Here is a 17,676-nt window from a genome sequence, read left to right on the forward strand (position 1 = left end):
TCCCCCACCCCACTTCCAATCCATCACAAAACCCTGTAAAAATTCACCTCCCTACGTATCTCTCAAGTCTGTCACTTTTTCCAACCTCCAGCATGGTACCACCAAACTATTTTCAAAATCTTTCACCTGATCTATTAAAGTTTCCTAACTTGGTCTATTTACCTCCACTATCTCCTCCCCAATTTACTTGTTAAAGTAATTTTTTTCAAAAGCCAATCCTGATTACATTATCCCTTTGCTTAAAGTACATCAACAACTGCCATTGGTTTTAAGATAAAGACTAAAATCTTTTAACATGGCCTTCAAGGCCCTGCATGGTCTGACTCCCATCCATCTGCCTTCTCTTGTATCACACAAGCCCTTTTGTCTTTCAGTTTGGGTAACAATGGCCTTCTTTCAGTCTCTGACACATCTGCCTACTTGTCACAGGGGAATTACTATAAGGCCGAAGGTAGCTCCTGAATCAAAGGAATAGGTGAAGGGTTAGGGCTGGGGCCAGAGTAACTCCAGGGACACAGGTAGTAGTAGAAAAACGAAGTCTCAACAGGGCACTGCTACCGGGAAATCAGCTCCAGCTACCCGCCTTGGATCCCTTGCACCACTGTGCTTAAGATCCAAAGCCCTGGGGGACAGTTCAACGGGCTTGGCTGGCTTGAGTCACATGCCCATTCCTTAGCCAGGATACCTTGAACAAAATTCCCAATAAAGCTTTAAACATGAAGAGAAAGTAATTCCCCAAAAGAAAATTGGGAGATCTTAGCAGAAAGAACCTCTTGGATGCAGGGTGTACCCCCAAATCAACAAATGTCCATTAAACACTTATTCCCACTACCTGGATTGACTTCCTGCCTGCTCTTTGGTTAATTATCCCTATTCAATTTTTAGATTCCAGCCCAACTGTCCCTTCATTAAAGATGCCTTCCCTCACCTTCCCAAGGGAGTCAAAGTTCTCTATCCTGTTATTTCCTAGCAGTATAATCTCTCCCTCATAGCACTTTTCACTATTGTAGTTTTACTTTTATGTGTCAACATTTGAATTACATACATCTCTCCCAATTGGCTTAATAAGTCCATTAGAGCAGAGCCATATCTGTTTGGCTTCATATGGTATCTCCAGTGCCTAGTACAGTGAGTAGCAAAGAAAAACACTCAGCAGGCATTCATTTAATGTATGAATCAAGCCATAAATAGATTTATTTTCCCAGTGATATGAATGATGCCACACACCCCTTAGAAGGCAAAAGAAGATAAAATTAAACAAATTTTTTCCCATTCATACTTTATTAGATAATGTTCTGATTTAATCTATACAGTAATGCAGTAGGAACCCACTTTACACATAAAGAAACTGAGGCACAAGGAGTTAGGGAATTTGTTCAAAATCACATACTTAGTAAATAATCCATGGGGGATACAAACCCAGGTCTGTCTGATTCCAAAACTCAAGTTCAAAACTACTGTATGATATTGTCTCTCCATGACACTAGTTATCTCCTTAACACAAAAACCTTAGCGATAGAGCCATTCATCTATAAAATTGGTTTTCAAATAAGTTCATTTTCATGTAAATCTAGATATGCCATAAAAGTTAGTTTAATTTGTAAAATATTTATCCATGGAGAGAATAAAACAAACTAAATAAAAACTCTGGGCAGATGAAATTTGACAGAGAATTATAATGCTCACCCAATGCCTTGCTTTTTCTGTTATTCATAATAAATGACATTGAGGGTGAGTGAAGGAATGGAAGGTGTGATCATTTAAGGTAACCATTTAAAGTTCCTTAAATTTCATTTAGAGATTATGAAAAGCTTTTCAATTTACCCAAAAAAGCTTCACTATTTCAATGTTCTTTCTTGGGATTGAAGGGAGGTTGGAAAAGTAACACAAAGAATGTTTTCAATTCTCAGGACTTATGAAGGAAGGGAGTGGGGCAAGAGTAGCTCCCGGGGAGCATGGATCTCACCGGGACAAGAAAAGCAAAACTGGCAAATATCAGGAAGAGTGTTTCTTCATGTCAGTCACAGCACTGAGACCACCCAGATGCTTGTGAGACATAGTCAGGATAAGGCAGACTACCTTTTCTCTTTTATTGCATGCTGGAGTCCCCACACCTGCTAAACACGATTCAGGTAACAGCAGCTCACTGATGGTCACAGTGTGTTCCCCGGAGGGCTCATATGTTTTTGCAGTTTGGGGAGGAATATAAGCTGACAGTATCAGAGTAGGGAACGAAGTCATCTAATACGTCTTCTGGATACATAACTAGAGTTTGATGTGGCTTTCTGTATTCAACGAATAATAGGTTCTGCCAACTTCTGGATCCTCTGAGAACATTGTGCTTTCAAAGCAGCTGGCTTGACATGAAAGACCTCTGGATCGTAGTATAGAATATGCACAGGAGTCCTGAAAAGAGGGAAAAGGAAAAAAAGAATTCAACCTGAAATAAGATGAACAGAAAATAGAACTAACATTTCTCAAGTATCTACTATGTGTTCAGGACAATGATATTACCCCATTAAGATTTTCATAAGTACCCCGTGAAACATGAATCACGACCTCCACTGTACAAACAAGGAAATGAAGGCTTGGGCAAGTTATTAGGTTGCTGCAAAGATAACTGTGGTTTTTACAAGAGTTTTTAACCTTTTAAACTGCAGTTACTTTTGCACCAACCTAACATAAAAATGATCTGTGGTCAAATCAGATTCGTTTATCTGTCAGATTCCAAAGCCTTTGCTCTTTCCACAGAAAGTAAATTCTGGAAATTTCTCAATAATTTGACAATGTTAAAACAAGCCAGAAAGTCCTCTGGCTTGTTCAAGATTTAAAGAAATCGAATTTTTGAAGTTTCCACTCTTAGCACGTTACCACCAAATAGTAATAACTTTGCCACTGGGATGGAAGTTGAGCACTTGGTCTTACTCTTCCCTTTCCTTTGTCAATAAACAGAGAATAAGCTTCATTTCATTTGATATTAAACTTTATTTTTTTTAAGGAAAAACACTTTATAAAATTTTTAAAATAAAATTTGTATATATGTATATATGTACAAAATAAAAGATGTATATATGGACATATATAACTGAAAATGTTGTAGAAGTCTTGAGCCTCCAGATTTTCCTGATGGTGTTTAAAGGGGGAATCAGGTATTAGCCCTTGAAGGTAACAAAATGAATTTGGGGTTCAGGCAAGTTGAGAGGTCTTCTAAAAAATAAACAGGAATTAGAGGTAATTTCTTCTTTGTTGAATGTATTTTTTTATGTATTTGAAATAGCTCATACATGTACCTGATGCAAAAATGCTGGAAAATGCAAAAGCCTATTTATTGAAAAATAAGTCTACCTCCCACCCTAGTTCCCTATGCCCCCAAAAGTAACCACTGTTGCTAGCTTCTTGTATACTCTTACGAGATATAGGCATATGCAAGCAAATACATGGCACATGTTTTTTTCTTACATGTTTTTTTCTTTATTATGTGCTTTGTTCTGCAACTTGTTTCACTTACTACATGTTAGATAAATGACACCATATCCATACTTACAGAGTTGTCTCCTAGATCTATGTTTCAGTACTAATCTACTAACCTTTTGACTGTAACCTTGTATTTATGGTAAGAAGACCATAGATTTGTCACAATAAATGTAATAAGTAAGCGAGATGTTTTTGAAAATTTCTTGTATTTCTACAGTTCTCTTCACTAGTCTTATTAGGTCAATTTTTCTGTCCCTAACAGCCCCAGGCTTTCCTGTCCCATCTTAGTCTTAAATTGACATACCTTGTATTTGGATTAGCTAGTTCTTGAATTCTGGGAGATACTTTATAATGGATAGCAGCATAAGACACTCGCCAGTAGGGTTCACGAGCAGGTAAATAATCTTGGTGAAGAGGCTTGGCCTTAGCTAGAGCTATTATCCGAGGGCTAGGTTTGGCTAGCAAGGCAGCTTGGGAAACCTGTGGTGGAAACAAAAAGACACACAAATATATCCCAAATTTCACCACATCTCCCTCTCTTTATAGCTATATTTCTAATCGAGTCACCATCATTGTTTTCCTGGCTTACTGCAACAGACTCCTAACTTGTCTCCCTGCTTCCGTTGTTGCCCCTGGACGATCCAGCCTTCACATACTAGCACTTATTGAGGGAGAGAAGGAGCATTTTAATGAGTGCATTCCATGAGCCAGACAGTGTTCAACGCGATTTACCTATGTCATTCCTACTTAATCATCATAACAACTCTATGAAGTAAGCACTTTCTGACGCCCAAGTCAGATCATGTCACTCCCAGGGTTTAAAACCTCTAGTGGATTCCCATTTTGCTAAGAGCAACAATTAAGCTCCTTACTGTGGCCTAAAAGGTCATGCATCACCTGGCTGCTATCCTACTCGTCCGACCTCATCTTCCTCCCGTCCTGTCCTCAACTTGGTCACCAGGATCCTAGCCACACAAGGGCCCTCCAGCCCAGCTCTTTCTTTCTCAGGCCCTTTGCACTTATCAGTTCTTCTGCTTGAAATCCTCTTTTTCAATCTTGTCATGGCTGCCTCTTCATCATTCAAGTCTCTAGACTCAAAGGAGTTCTTCCCTGATCATTCACGATAAATCGGCCTTTCTAATTATCCTCTTCCACAGTACTTGTCTTCCTCATAGCACTTACCAACACCTGACTTAGTTCCTTTATCTCATTGTTGGTATGTTTATTATCTGCTTTTCCTCTTTAGAATATAAGCTGCTTGAGAGAGAAGTATAGCAGGTCCTCAAATAATGTCATTTCATTTAACGTTGCTTCATTATAACACTGATGCGATGCCAAGGAAACAAACTCTTGTTTATATCAATCAGTCCACGGTAAAACTGGTTTTCTTATATGCCATTTTGCTTAAAGTCACAGGACCTATTGATGATGTTAAGTGAGGACTTACTGTACTTCTTTGCCAAAAGCTAGAACAGGCTCTAGCACATAACTGGTGCTGAATAAATATGTGTTGACTGACTGGCTGATCAACCAACCACTCCTTTTGGTCTTACTTTGAAAACCACACATGCCACTTGCCTTTCTATTATCAGAAGGATGACATATAGCCACTATTCCCTCTTAAGTGTTCATTGAAAGGAATTAGGACAAACAACAAACACTACTCAGCAGCACTGAAAGTGTTTTTATTGCATTGGTACAGATCTGTTTTGAGTTCTAAGAGTACGGTTTTCTACAGTGGTATCATTTTTCTAAAAGATGTTTTAACCCTCAAACAATCCTAGCAATATACAGTAAAATTATATTCCCATTTTACATACCAAAAAAACCCCAAACAAACCTGAGAATAAAGTAATTTACTCAAGGATTACAAGGCAAGTCACCTTAACAAACTTAAGATACTCTCCCAAGGGTTTTTGATGCCCAGACTAGTTTTCTTTCTGAACAGAATTCCATATCAAATCCTCAGGTTCCTAGAATGAGGGTGAAATTGGTCTGACCTCCTTTGGCAACATGATCATTAGATATTTATTGAAAACTCAACTGAGATTGGGCACCAAGTTGCCACTGCAATGAATGAAGGGGAGTGTCAAGGAGGAAGAGAAGGGAAACCATTGAACGTGCCAGGATCTGTGCTGAGCACCACGCCTTATCTGTTGTTACAGGTCATAACAGTCCTCCAAGTGGGAACTGTTATCTTTACATTCTCCTTGTTCACCTTGCTCCACCCAACTTCAAGGTCATACCAACTTGAGGACTTTGGCATGTACTCTTCCCTTTACTAAAATATTCTCTTCTCAGGTTGTTACTGATTCCATCTCATCATTCAGGTTTCAGCTCAAACATCCCTTCCTCAAAGAGGCTTTTCCTGCCTACCATATGCAAAGTAGCTTATTCCCATAGTCACTCATTTCCTATTTTATTTTCTTCATAGTATTTATCACTACCTAACATTATCTTATCTGTTTACTTATTTATTTTTTGTTTCCCTCCATCTTGTTCGCTGGGAATGGTCCCTGGCACACAGGAGGCATTCAAATACTTGATGATTGAATAAAGCTAAGGAACATTGTCACAACATCACAGAGCTAGAATGGCGGGGCTGGAATTTGAACCCAGCTCTTACTGACTCCAAAGTTCATGCTCTTCACCCTCTACCCAAAGTCTCTCTCCGTATCTTACAGGTAGGTCTTCCTTCCTGCCACAGACCATTTTTTTAAGATTCCCTTTTCCAATGACTCTGGCCAATGCTTTGTAAGGGCAAAATAGCACCCTAGGAACAACCAGAAAGCGAGCTGAAGAATACCAAGGCAGTGATGGCTTACAGGACGGATGGGTTTTTCACTTATTTCTGTTGGATAGCACAGACCCTCTATCTTGATCCTTGGAGGAGCAAGGTCTATAATTCTTGGAGTTGCGACAGCAGTCAGGACAGAAATTGGAATGTTGGTTTCAACCTAGAGGAGAAAAATAAAACAGTACCCGTGAGTATCAAACTATAAACACCATATCCACCAAGATTACAGAGTATGGTCTGACCTCTGGACCAGACTTCTCGGCAAATCCAGCAGAAAGACTCTTGCAGTACCCCCCAATCATAGCTGAAAGGGTCAATTTCCTTCTTTCTCAAACTAGGTTGTATGGATTCCAACCTAACTTTTCAGGAACTTACTATTAAACTGAAGATGGGGAAGAAATGGCAATGTTACATGTTGTCTAAGAGATAAATGGTAACACTGATTTATGGAGTGATTAAACTCAGCCAAGAGGGAAGGCTCAGCCCTACCACATGAGAGCACTAGAAGGGATAGCACTCTGCTTTGCTCTTAACTATTGTTGCCCTTTGGAAGTAGAGACTCACACTACTGCAAATCCCCATGTTTAAAGTTTATTTTAGCGGCTCTCTTCTAAGCTGAACACATGAGAAAGAGGAACCAAAGCCAAGAAGAAGAAAGGCAGAACTACGTATCTCCATAGACAATGTTCTCCTGGTCTCCCAAGTCACTCCTCAGTATCTTAACTGTGGAAATATGTTCAAATTACATGGTCTTCTATTTAAATTACTTGTATCCAAACTCAAAATTTATCACAAGAGTTTGAGAATGAATATAATCATTAACTAGAAATAAAACACAGTCTTAACTGTGGAATTTTACAATACTTTAAGCAAAACGACACTTGCACAAGAATAGATCAAAATAAACAAATGGAGAATTCAGAAATATAATCTAGTACAGTGACTCAGTTTTTTTTGATCCAGAGCCCCTTTACACACTTTAAAAGTTAACTGATGAGTCCCAAAGACTGAGACATTTAAGAAAATGTATCATTTAATCTTAAAAAAACAAATCCATTACATGTTACTACACATATTTTTATGACAAATAGCTATATTTTTCAAAACAAAAAAAATTGATGTTTTACATTTTTGCGAATCTCCATAATATCTGACTTAAGAGGACATTGTTGTTTTGATTGAAGTATATGAAGAAAATCCAGCCTCACACAATAATTGTAAAGAGATGCGCAAAGAACAGTCTTTTCACATAATTGTGGATGTTCTTCTTTGATATTGCAATGAAACTTGACAAATGGTGGTTTCTTAAATATTAGTTGCAATGTACAATCTGAAAACTATATCAAGGAACTTTTCATACTCTATTAATTTAAAATCCATTGGTCTATTTTGCACATTGAATGAACCTTATTGATGCATGATTTTGAGCTTGCAGATTACTAAAAAAGATCTGGGGGGCCGGCCCGGTGGCTCAGGCGGTTAGAGCTCCATGCTCCTAACTCCGAAGGCTGCCGGTTCGATTCCCACATGGCCCAGTGGGCTCTCAACCACAAGGTTGCCAGTTCAATTTCTCGACTCCTGCAAGGGATGGTGGGCTGCACCGCCTGCAATTAGCAATGGCAACTGGACCTGGAGCTGAGCTGCATCCGCCACAACTAAGATTGAAAGGATAACAACTTGACTTGGGGAAAAAAAAAAAGTCCTGGAAGTACACACTGTTCCCCAATAAAGTCCTGTTCCCCTTCCCCAATAAAATCTTTGAAAAAAAAAAAAAAGCTCTGGGGAACCTGTATACATAGCTAGGCTACATTTTTTAAAACCATTGCCCTAGTGTAAATAACATTATCGTACATAATAACTCTAGCAGTGAGTAAATAAAGGCTGAGGTAATGGGATTCTTCCCCCTATTTTATATAAAAATATCCTTCAAAGAGATTAAAGAATTAATTATTTGAAAAATAAAAATAAATTACAAAAATATTAATAAGACTTTTTATTATAAAGTTAATGTTACGTAAAATAAATAATATCTAATAATATAAAAATCACTTTTGTTGGAACACATTTTGGGATTTTATATGAATCACATCAAAAATGTTCACACACTTGATCCAGTAATTTTACTTCTAGAATTTTTATTCTCAGAAAATAATCAAAGATTGAGAATGATGGAGGAGAGACATGTGGGTAGAATGACCTCATAAATTAGCGCAGCAAGTCAGACAAAGTCACGTGAGACATCCAGAGCATGTGTGGGTAATACTCAGAGGTATCTGTTAGATATAAAATGAGAGTCTTAAAAGTCAAAATCTATCAAGAGTCAAAGGTTTGTAAAAAATCCAAACCAGTATATTAGTCTGACTGAGTAGGCGCTCCTGACATCTGTTAAGTAGAGGCTAAGTGAGCCATGAAACCAACTCCTTTTCTAAGTTTTGTATTCTTGACAAAGTTACTATAAAAAGAGACTCCTTATGACATTCAGAGAGGTAAAAAGGACTTCTCACAGTTTATCCTAACTCTGGTGGCAAATAATATCAAGTACTTGTGATAGTAACTTGGTTTCCTTTGTGAGCATGTGTTATTTTTAAATTCTTGGAAGATTTAGAATTAACTGTAAAAAAGCTAAGAGAATCAAAATCATAGGATTAGTACTTGTGTTAAGTATAAGTATGTACAAGAATTGATAAGATTGGAATATGGACCATGAAGTAGAGAGAGTATTATATCAATGTTAAATTTTCTGATTTTGATAGTAGTATGGTAGTTGTGTAAGATAATGTCCTTATTCTTAGAAAATACATACAGAAGTATTTAGGAAAAAAAGTATATAATATCTGTAACTTACTCTCAAAAATGATAAAGGATTCAGGAAAAAAATTAAATAAATACACACACACACAGAGAAGAGAGAATGATAAAGCCAATGGAAAAAAATGTTAATTTTTGCAACTTTTCAGTAAACTTTAAATTATTATTAAAACAAAAAGTATATGTATAATTAAAGTCAAAAGTATGTACATGTTTAAGAGAATTTGGCCCATTAATGTAATAACATTACAATTGCAATATGAAATGTATAACTGAGTAATTGACTTAGAATTATGACATTAAGTTGAAATCTTAAGTCTATGTCATTCTTACATTTAAAAACTTTAGGTTTGCCATATGTATAAGTTTAATGTATTAGATTTTTAAATAATTATCTAATATTTGAGAAAGTTTTGTTTGTTAATGTACATGGTTGAGGTAAAATACTTTAAAAAGAAATCAAATTTAATATATTTATAAATACAGGTTAAAGTACTTGAAGGTATTTAATTGTTTGAAAAACCAAACCAAATATTATTCAGGACTCTTAAAAATCATTGTTAAGAACTGCTAGAATTAGAAATAGAATAATACAACTTCCAAGCTAAACTTAAATTTAAAGTCTAAGAAAGAAACAGATTTTTTTTTAATTTGGAATTTTAAAAATTGACTATTAGTTATTTAAGTCAAGAGCATACCTCTGAGCAGTCTTTTCTGCATTCAAAAACCACACTCAAGGATACCAAAAAGACTAAATCATTGGGTGTGGCAACTTTTTTTTCTTAAGTGGCTATAAATTCCTTGCCACTTCTCTCATCAAAAGGTGGAGTTTGTGTACCTGCCCCCTTGAATCTGGCCAGACTTGGACCTGCTTCAATCCACAGATTATGACTGCAGTGCATCATGTGACTTCCAAGGCCAAATCGTAAAATAACATACAGCTTCTACCTGGTTCTTTTAGAAGGCTCATTCTTGGGAGCTCCATTTTAGGATGTTACTTCTCAGAATAGGGCTGCCATGCTGAGCGACGTCTAAGCCACATGGACAGGCCATACACAGGTGCTCCTGTAGAAACTCCCAACTGAGTCTAGCCTTCAAGTCATCCCAGCCGAGGCACCATCAATAGGTATTGTGATGATTGAATGTTCATGTCCCCCTCATCCAAAATCCATATGTTGAAGCCCTAACCTCCAATGTGATGGTACTAGGAGGTGGGGCCTTTGGAAGGTAATTAGATTTAGATGAGGTCATGAAGATGGAACCCTCCTAATGGGATTGTTTCCTTATAAGAGGAAGAGAGATCAGAACTCTCTCTGCGTGCACACAAAGCAGAGGTTATGTGAGCACACAGCAAGATGGTGGCTGCCTACAACTGGGAATAGGGCCCTCGTCAAGAACAGAGTATGCTGGCACCTTGACCTTAGATTTCTCAGACTCCACACTGTTGTGTATGCCACCCAGTCTGTAGTGTTTTGTTAGCAGCCTGAGATGACTAAGACAGGTACAAAGGAGCCGTAAGATGAGTCCAGACCCCTACCACTTCCGACACTTGAGTCATTAGAAATATCCCAGCTGAGACCCCAGGCACCGTGGAGCAGAGACAAGCCTGCTTGCCCAGTCAGAATTTCTGACTCATAAAATCCTTGAGCATAATAAAATGGTGGTGGTTTTATGTCACTAAGTTTGGGAGTGGTATGGTTGTGAAGCAACAGATAACCAGATCAGAACTTCAAAAGTGAGTTCTCTGTATTGGTTTTAGATGATCTAGAATTTGTTTTCTGAGAATTTAAATACCTTAGATTTAAAGGTATTAATGATATTGCCAGCAGTTAAAAAAAAAGAAAGAAAGGACACTGGTAGTCCATGGCATGCGGTGGCAAAACAGAAAGCAAGACTGGGTGGTAAGCAGCAGAGAACATTTTAGTAAAATGAAGAAGTGTAGAGGGGTTGGTTGGTGGCTTTTAAGTGCACTTGAGAAGCTGAGGAAAGACATGATCAGCTCCAGCCTTTAAATTCCCACCTCCAGGTGTAGGTAAGAGACCAGAAAGTTTTTGTGACTTACCTAAAAGAAACCCTTATCTTCTGTGGTTAAAGGGATGAAAATTCTGAAAACTAAACCCAAAATCTAATTCTGCAAGTGGGTGAATTACAGTGCACATTGAATTGCCAAACTTGTATGGTCTCCTATATTAAAGTTAGGGCAATAATCAGGAAGAAATGGGACCTTGAAAATTAGAATGGAGACACACGTGCAGATTCGAATGAAGCTGGGGACTATAAACCCCTAAGCACTAAGTATTCCTTACCAATTGAATCAGCTCTTCTTCCCCTGTCTGAAGAGGTTAGACTCGCCTTGTTGAAGGAACTGTAATGGCTTCCCTTGAAGTAAATACCTTCCAGGGAACTGCTGACCTACCCCTACTATATGTCTCATTGCTTCTAGATCTATAACCAGACCCCAGTTCTAGGTGCCATAACAGCCCTCCATAGACTTCTGCATCAGCAACCCTAATTGCTTAAGGTCTGATTCTATATTACTCATAGTGGTTCTGCTTCTCTGGTCAAATCCTGACTGATACATGAGGCTCAGAGGAGGTAGTCAGAAAATTCATTTGATGAGAAGAGAAAATAAACAGGAAGACAAGGAAAACACACACCTAGAAATAAGAGGGGAGCGTGTTATAGCTACAAACATGTTACATGGTACAAAGTCAATCAGGAACTGTTTCTTTCACATGGATCTACTTACACTTTTGGGAGGAACATAGTTTGGATTTGTGCCTTTGGCTTTTGAGAGTTGTAATATCCGGGGAGAAGGAGCAGAGATTTGAAGCGCATCTTTTAAGTGATCACTGAAGGACCTATATGCAAATGGAACATAAAATATTATAGTCATTGGAGGAACAACAATTACATTTCCCCATTGCTATTATATAAGCAAACTCCAAAGAAATATATATATATATATCTGATATTATATATATGGCTTCTATCTTAGAAAAATCTTTTCCCATAATTATCAGACTGGTGTTTCCCAAATTATTTTTTACTGTGATCCATAGTAAGGGCATTTTATATTGTGATACAGTATATATAAGTCTGTGTGTGGGTATCTGAAACAAAATTATCATGAAACAATGCCTGCCTTAAGTAATATATTCTGATTTTTAAAATGTCATAAAAGAAAAACTGGAATTGATTTCATGATCCACTGATGGGTTGAGACCTGCAGTTTAAAAAACATTATTATTAGCTGTAATAGTTTTATGTGGATTCCTTAAGATTTTCTATATATAAAAAAAATCATGTTATCTATGAGTAGAGTTAGCTTCACTTTTTCCTTTCCAACCTGAATGCCTTTTCTTTTCTTGCCTAATTTCCCTGACTAGAATCCCCAGTATGATGTTGAATAGAAGTCGTGAGAGCTGACATCCTTGTCTTCTGCCTGATCTTAGGAAGAAAGCATTTAGTCTTTCACCATTAATTATGATGTTAGCCATGGGGTTTTTGTAGATGCCTTTTATCAAGCTGAGGAAGTTTCCTTCTATACCTAATTTGTTGAACATTTTTATGAAAGTGTGTTGAATTTTGTCAAATGCTTTTTCTGAGTTTATTGAGATGATTGTGTGGTTTTGTGATTTTTATCCTAGTAATTTGGTGTATTACACTGATTTTAATATGTTGAACCCAATATATTCTTGTATTCCTGGGATAAATCCAACTTGGTTATGGTGTATAATTTTTTTGTATGTTGTTGGATTTGGGTTGGTAGTGTTTTGGTGTGGATTTTTGCATGTATATTTAGATTTGGTAGTATTTTGGTATGCATTGTTACATATATATTCATAAGAGATATTGTCTCATTCTCTTGTCTTGTAATGGCCTTTTCTAGTTTTGGTACAAGGGTAATATAGACTTCATGGAATGAGTCCCATTTCTTTGAAAAGTCTGAAAGATTGACATTAGTTCTTCTCTAAACATATAGAATTCATCAATAAAGACACCTGGTCCTGAGCAGTTCATGGAAAGTTTCCAAATTTATTAATTCAATTTCTTTACTTGTTACAGGTCTGTTAAGATTTTATTATTGAATCAATTTCAATAATTTGTCTTTCTAGAAATTTGTCCACTTTGTTTACAATATCTAATTTATTGGCCATACAATTGCTCATAGTGATCCCTTACAATCCATTTTTATTTCTATAAGGTCAGTAGTGACCCTTCTTTTGTAAATGACCCTTAGAAAGGGCCCCTCTTTCTTCCTTGAATTTAGTAATTTCAGTCTTCCTTTTGTCTTGGTCAGTCTAGCCAAAGGTTTGTTTTGTTGATCTTTTCAAAAAACCAACTTTTGATTTAACATTGATTTTCTGTTTTTCTAATTTCTATTTCATTTATTTCCACTCTAATCTTTATTATTTCCTTCTTTCTGTTTGTTTTAAATTAGTTTGCCTTTCTATTTGTAGTTTCTTAAGATGGGAGATTAGGTTATGATCTGATATCTCTTTTCTTTTTTATGTAGGCATTTACAGCTAAAATTTCCCACTACTTTAGCTGCATATCGTAAATTTTCATATGTTGTGTTTTCATTTTATTAATATTAAAGTGGTTTCTTCTTTGACCCATTTTTGTTTAGGAATGTATTTAATTTCAGTTACTTTTTTTTAAGTTTCCAGATTTTCTTCTATTGGTTTCTAATTTCATTCCATTGTGGAATGAAACTAATTTTCTTCTATTGTTTTCTAATTTAATTCCATTGTGGTCAGCAAACTGATTTTATATGAATTCAATTTTTAAAAAATTTATTGAGACTTGCTTTATGACATAATATATGATCTATAATAGAGAATGTTCCATTTGAGAAGAATGCATATTCTGCTATTGTTGGGTGGCATGTTTTAGAAATCTCTGTTAGGTGTAGTTGCTTTATAATATTGTTCATGCCTCCTATTTCCTTGTTGATATTCTGCTTGTTATTCTTCCCATTATTGAAAGTGGGGTATTGAAAAATCCAACTATTATTGTTTACTTGCCTATTTCTTCAATTCTATCAGGTTTTGCTTAATCTATTCTGGGGTTCTGTTGTTAAGTGCATACATATTTGTAATTGTTATATTTCCATAATGGATTGACAATTTTATTATTATAAAATGTCCTTCTTTGTCTTTATATTTACCTAAGTAGTTAATTCTATTGGTGCCCTTTGTTTCTTTATGTGGATTTCAGTTATTGCCTAGGGTCCTTTCATTTTAGCCTGAATGACTACCTTTAATATTTATTGTAAAGCAAATCTGCTGGCAATGAATTTTATTTTTAATTTTTCTGGAAAGGTCTTCGTTTCTCCATTTTTGTTGGATAGTTTTGTTAGATAGAGTATCCTTGGCTTTTTTTTTTTCCTTTCAGTTCTTTAAATATGTTATCCCACTGCCTTCTTGCCTCTATGGTTTCTGATGAGAAATCACCTGTTAATCTTATTGCAGATCATTGGTATGTAATGAGTCACTTCTCTCTTGCTTCTTTCAAGATTCTTCGTCTTTGTGGACAGTTTGATTACAAATTTCTTTGAGTTTATCATATTGGAGTTTGTTGAGTTTCTTGGATGTGTAGATTAATGTTTTTCATCTAATTTGGGAAACTTTGGACATTATTTCTTCAAATATTCCTTCCGCATTTTTAGCTTTGTCCTCTTTATGAGATTCCCATCATGGATATGTTGATACTCTTGATGATGTCCCACAGGTCTATGAGGGTTTCATTCACTTTATTTCATTCTTTCTGTTCCTCAGACTTGATCATCTCAATTAACCTATTTTTAAGTTGGTTGATTCTTTCTTCTGATTTGCTCAAATATGCTCTTGAGCCCTTGTAGTGAATCAGTTAAACTATATACCAAAAAATTCATGTAGTACACTTATTGGTGAGCCCTGTGTGTCTTCACTAAGCACTTGCATTCCCCCCTCCCCAACACAATTCTAACAAGCTTAGTTATCTGTTTCCAGTGCACAGAAAATCAGAAAAGAGGCTGGTTAGAGAATATTCCCCCCAACAAAATGTTTCAACACTCAAGGGCATTTCACTTATATGAAACATCAAACTCAGGTGTCTCAAAAAGTGGTGACAGATAAATAAAGTATTCCCCTGGTATATACAGAGAGTGCCAAAAAAAAAAAATGTATACACATTTTAAGAAGGGAAAAAAAGCTATTAAAATTGTAATACTTAATATATATCAATAACAAAAGATTAATACAAGTCATATATATACATATTTTTGGCACCCCCAGTATATATCAAATATATACCAAATTTATAAGTATATTTTAAGTAAATTAGCAGATTTTGTTGAATCTATGATAAATAAGGAAATGAAGAAATTTTATGGGAGAAATTGGGTCTCTTTTGCTGGATTCTAAGATGGAAAAAGACTTAAGTTGTTTAGTTCAACCTCTCTCTGAATGTAGCAATCTTTACTAAAAATCCATGTAAAGTCATCATGCCAGTCTGTGCTTGAACAATTTCAGGAATTGGGTTGGAGATGGCAGTTGACTTTTCCTGATAAATGTTTCCTTTACTGGATAGGTAGCTAGTCAGAAAGATTTTCCTACACTTAGCTGTCATCTGCTGCTCTGTAACTTCCTTAGTCTACTTCCAGTTCTAAGGGCAATATAAAGTAATTTTACTTCCACCTCCACTTCCTCTTTCAGATGCTGACCCTTTAAATTTGAACACAGCTATCGTTGATTCCTTGGTCTCTTCTCTAAGATAAATATGTCCTTTCTCCTATTTTTTATATAACACAGTTTCCAGAAAACTCACCATCTCATTCGTCTCTTTCTGAATAGTCTCAAATTTATTATCAGTTTCTTAATGTTCACCCTCCATAGATGAACACATACACCTAAGGTGTTCTGACTAAACTACTGTTTCATCAGTAGTATTATCACCTTCCTGTAATTGTACACTGTACATATTCCACTAATGCAATCTAACATTTTTCCAACAACTGCATTACAATTGTAGCTCCCTTGTGGAAGATATCTCCTAAGCTGTCTTTTAAAGACAAGGAGAAATTCAGCATTCAGAGCAAAAGCAAGATCATGTGCAAAGCCACAGAGGTGAGCATCAAGTTCTATGAATTGCAAAAACCTATATTTTTTTATTTGCATATTACCTTTTTTTCATTTTTTGTTTTATTGGGGATGGGGAACAGGACTTTATTGGGGAACAGTGTGTACTTCGAGGACTTTTTTCCAAGTCAACTTGTTGTCCTTTCAATCTTAGTTGTGGAGGGTGCAGCTCAGCTCCAGGTCCCGTGTTCAATCTTAGTTGCAGGGGCGAGCCCACCATCCTCATGGACTCCAGGAATTGAACTGGCAACCTTGTGGTTGAGAGCCCACTGGCCCATGTGGGAATTGAACCGGCAGCCTTCGGAGTTAGGAGCATGGAGCTCCAACCGCCTGAGCCACCAGGCTGGCCCTGCATATTTCCTTTTAACTGGCTGACAATGGTAAGTTTAATGTGAATTTTAGCTTCCCCATAATTTGAGTCAAATGTACTTATTGGTGAAGATCTTCTGATTACCTACAATTGCTTAAAATATTAGATTTTTTCACCTGATCCGTTGAAACACAAGTGGACTTTTAGCTTATGAAATTGTATATACTAAAATATGAAAAATATTCTGACATTTAACCAAATTAGATTAGAATTTATAGAGGGTCTCAAGATACTCTACCTATTTATTAGATGTTCTTTCTTGAATCTGTTGGGCTGTGCCAGCTTCTGCATCCTTTGGGAAAGTTTTCTAAGCGGTACAGGAGAAGGGATCTCCCAGATTACAGACGCTCTACCACAGCTGTAATAATATTGAGCCCTACAAATTGTAGAGGAGAAAAGGAGTGAAACAAGCAGAATTCAAATTATCATAGTAATTTCCAACATTGACCCCCAGGTCTAGGGGAGTGGGCATGACAGTTTACCTCTTTACTGCTGAGCTACTTTCTACATAGGAAGAAATTAGAAATGGTTACAGCCATCAAGTTTTCAGCTAGCTTCTAATATCCTATTCCAAAACAGACAATTTTCCACAATAAATAAACTGCATTTTCTAAACATTTTCTAAACAAAAAATATACTGATGGAAAGAGAAAATGTGCTGCTTTAAAACCAAATAATTTCTTTAACATCTATATAGATAAATATTTTCACAAAAGAAATTTAAAAAATATTTTCACTATATTTTTAGTTAATAGAATGAATTACATTGATGCTTTCCTTTGTGAAAAAGAACTCAGAATTTAGGAATAAATTCTACTTGATCATGGTGTGTAGATTATTTAATCATTATTGGGTTTTGTTAACTAAGATTTTATTTAGGATAAATCATATTGTTCTTCTTATCACTTCAATCTTTTCTTAATCAAAGTATATCATCAGTGGAAAAGAAAGTGATATTGACTACTTCAGACCCGCTGTTAACTCAGATTGCAGTCCCACTTCTGCTTCTATTATTTTCCAAATGACCTTTGCTCTGTTAGAAAGTTCATGGATGTGGATATGTATCCATCTGCCCAGGCCTCTGTCTGTTGGTTGCTAATGTA

The 17,676-nt window shown here is 36.2% G+C and overlaps 1 protein-coding gene across 1 annotated transcript in view; it reads right to left on the reverse strand.

Moving 5' to 3' along the window:
- Window positions 1–1,076: 1,076 nt before the first annotated feature.
- The window catches only part of SPMAP2L (sperm microtubule associated protein 2 like), a 43,032-nt gene continuing 26,432 nt past the window's right edge, over window positions 1,077–17,676 (reverse strand). The window contains exons 5-9 of the mRNA XM_019740090.2: window positions 16,812–16,949; window positions 11,829–11,940; window positions 6,300–6,431; window positions 3,779–3,954; window positions 1,077–2,406 (exon numbers count right to left, since the gene is read on the reverse strand). Coding sequence (XP_019595649.2) covers window positions 2,292–2,406; window positions 3,779–3,954; window positions 6,300–6,431; window positions 11,829–11,940; window positions 16,812–16,949 — 673 coding nt within the window. The 3' untranslated portion in view covers window positions 1,077–2,291. The remainder of the gene's footprint in view (window positions 2,407–3,778; window positions 3,955–6,299; window positions 6,432–11,828; window positions 11,941–16,811; window positions 16,950–17,676) is intronic.

The sequence above is a fragment of the Rhinolophus sinicus genome, linkage group LG02, assembly GCF_036562045.2.
Source record: "Rhinolophus sinicus isolate RSC01 linkage group LG02, ASM3656204v1, whole genome shotgun sequence".
NCBI lineage: Eukaryota > Metazoa > Chordata > Mammalia > Chiroptera > Rhinolophidae > Rhinolophus > Rhinolophus sinicus.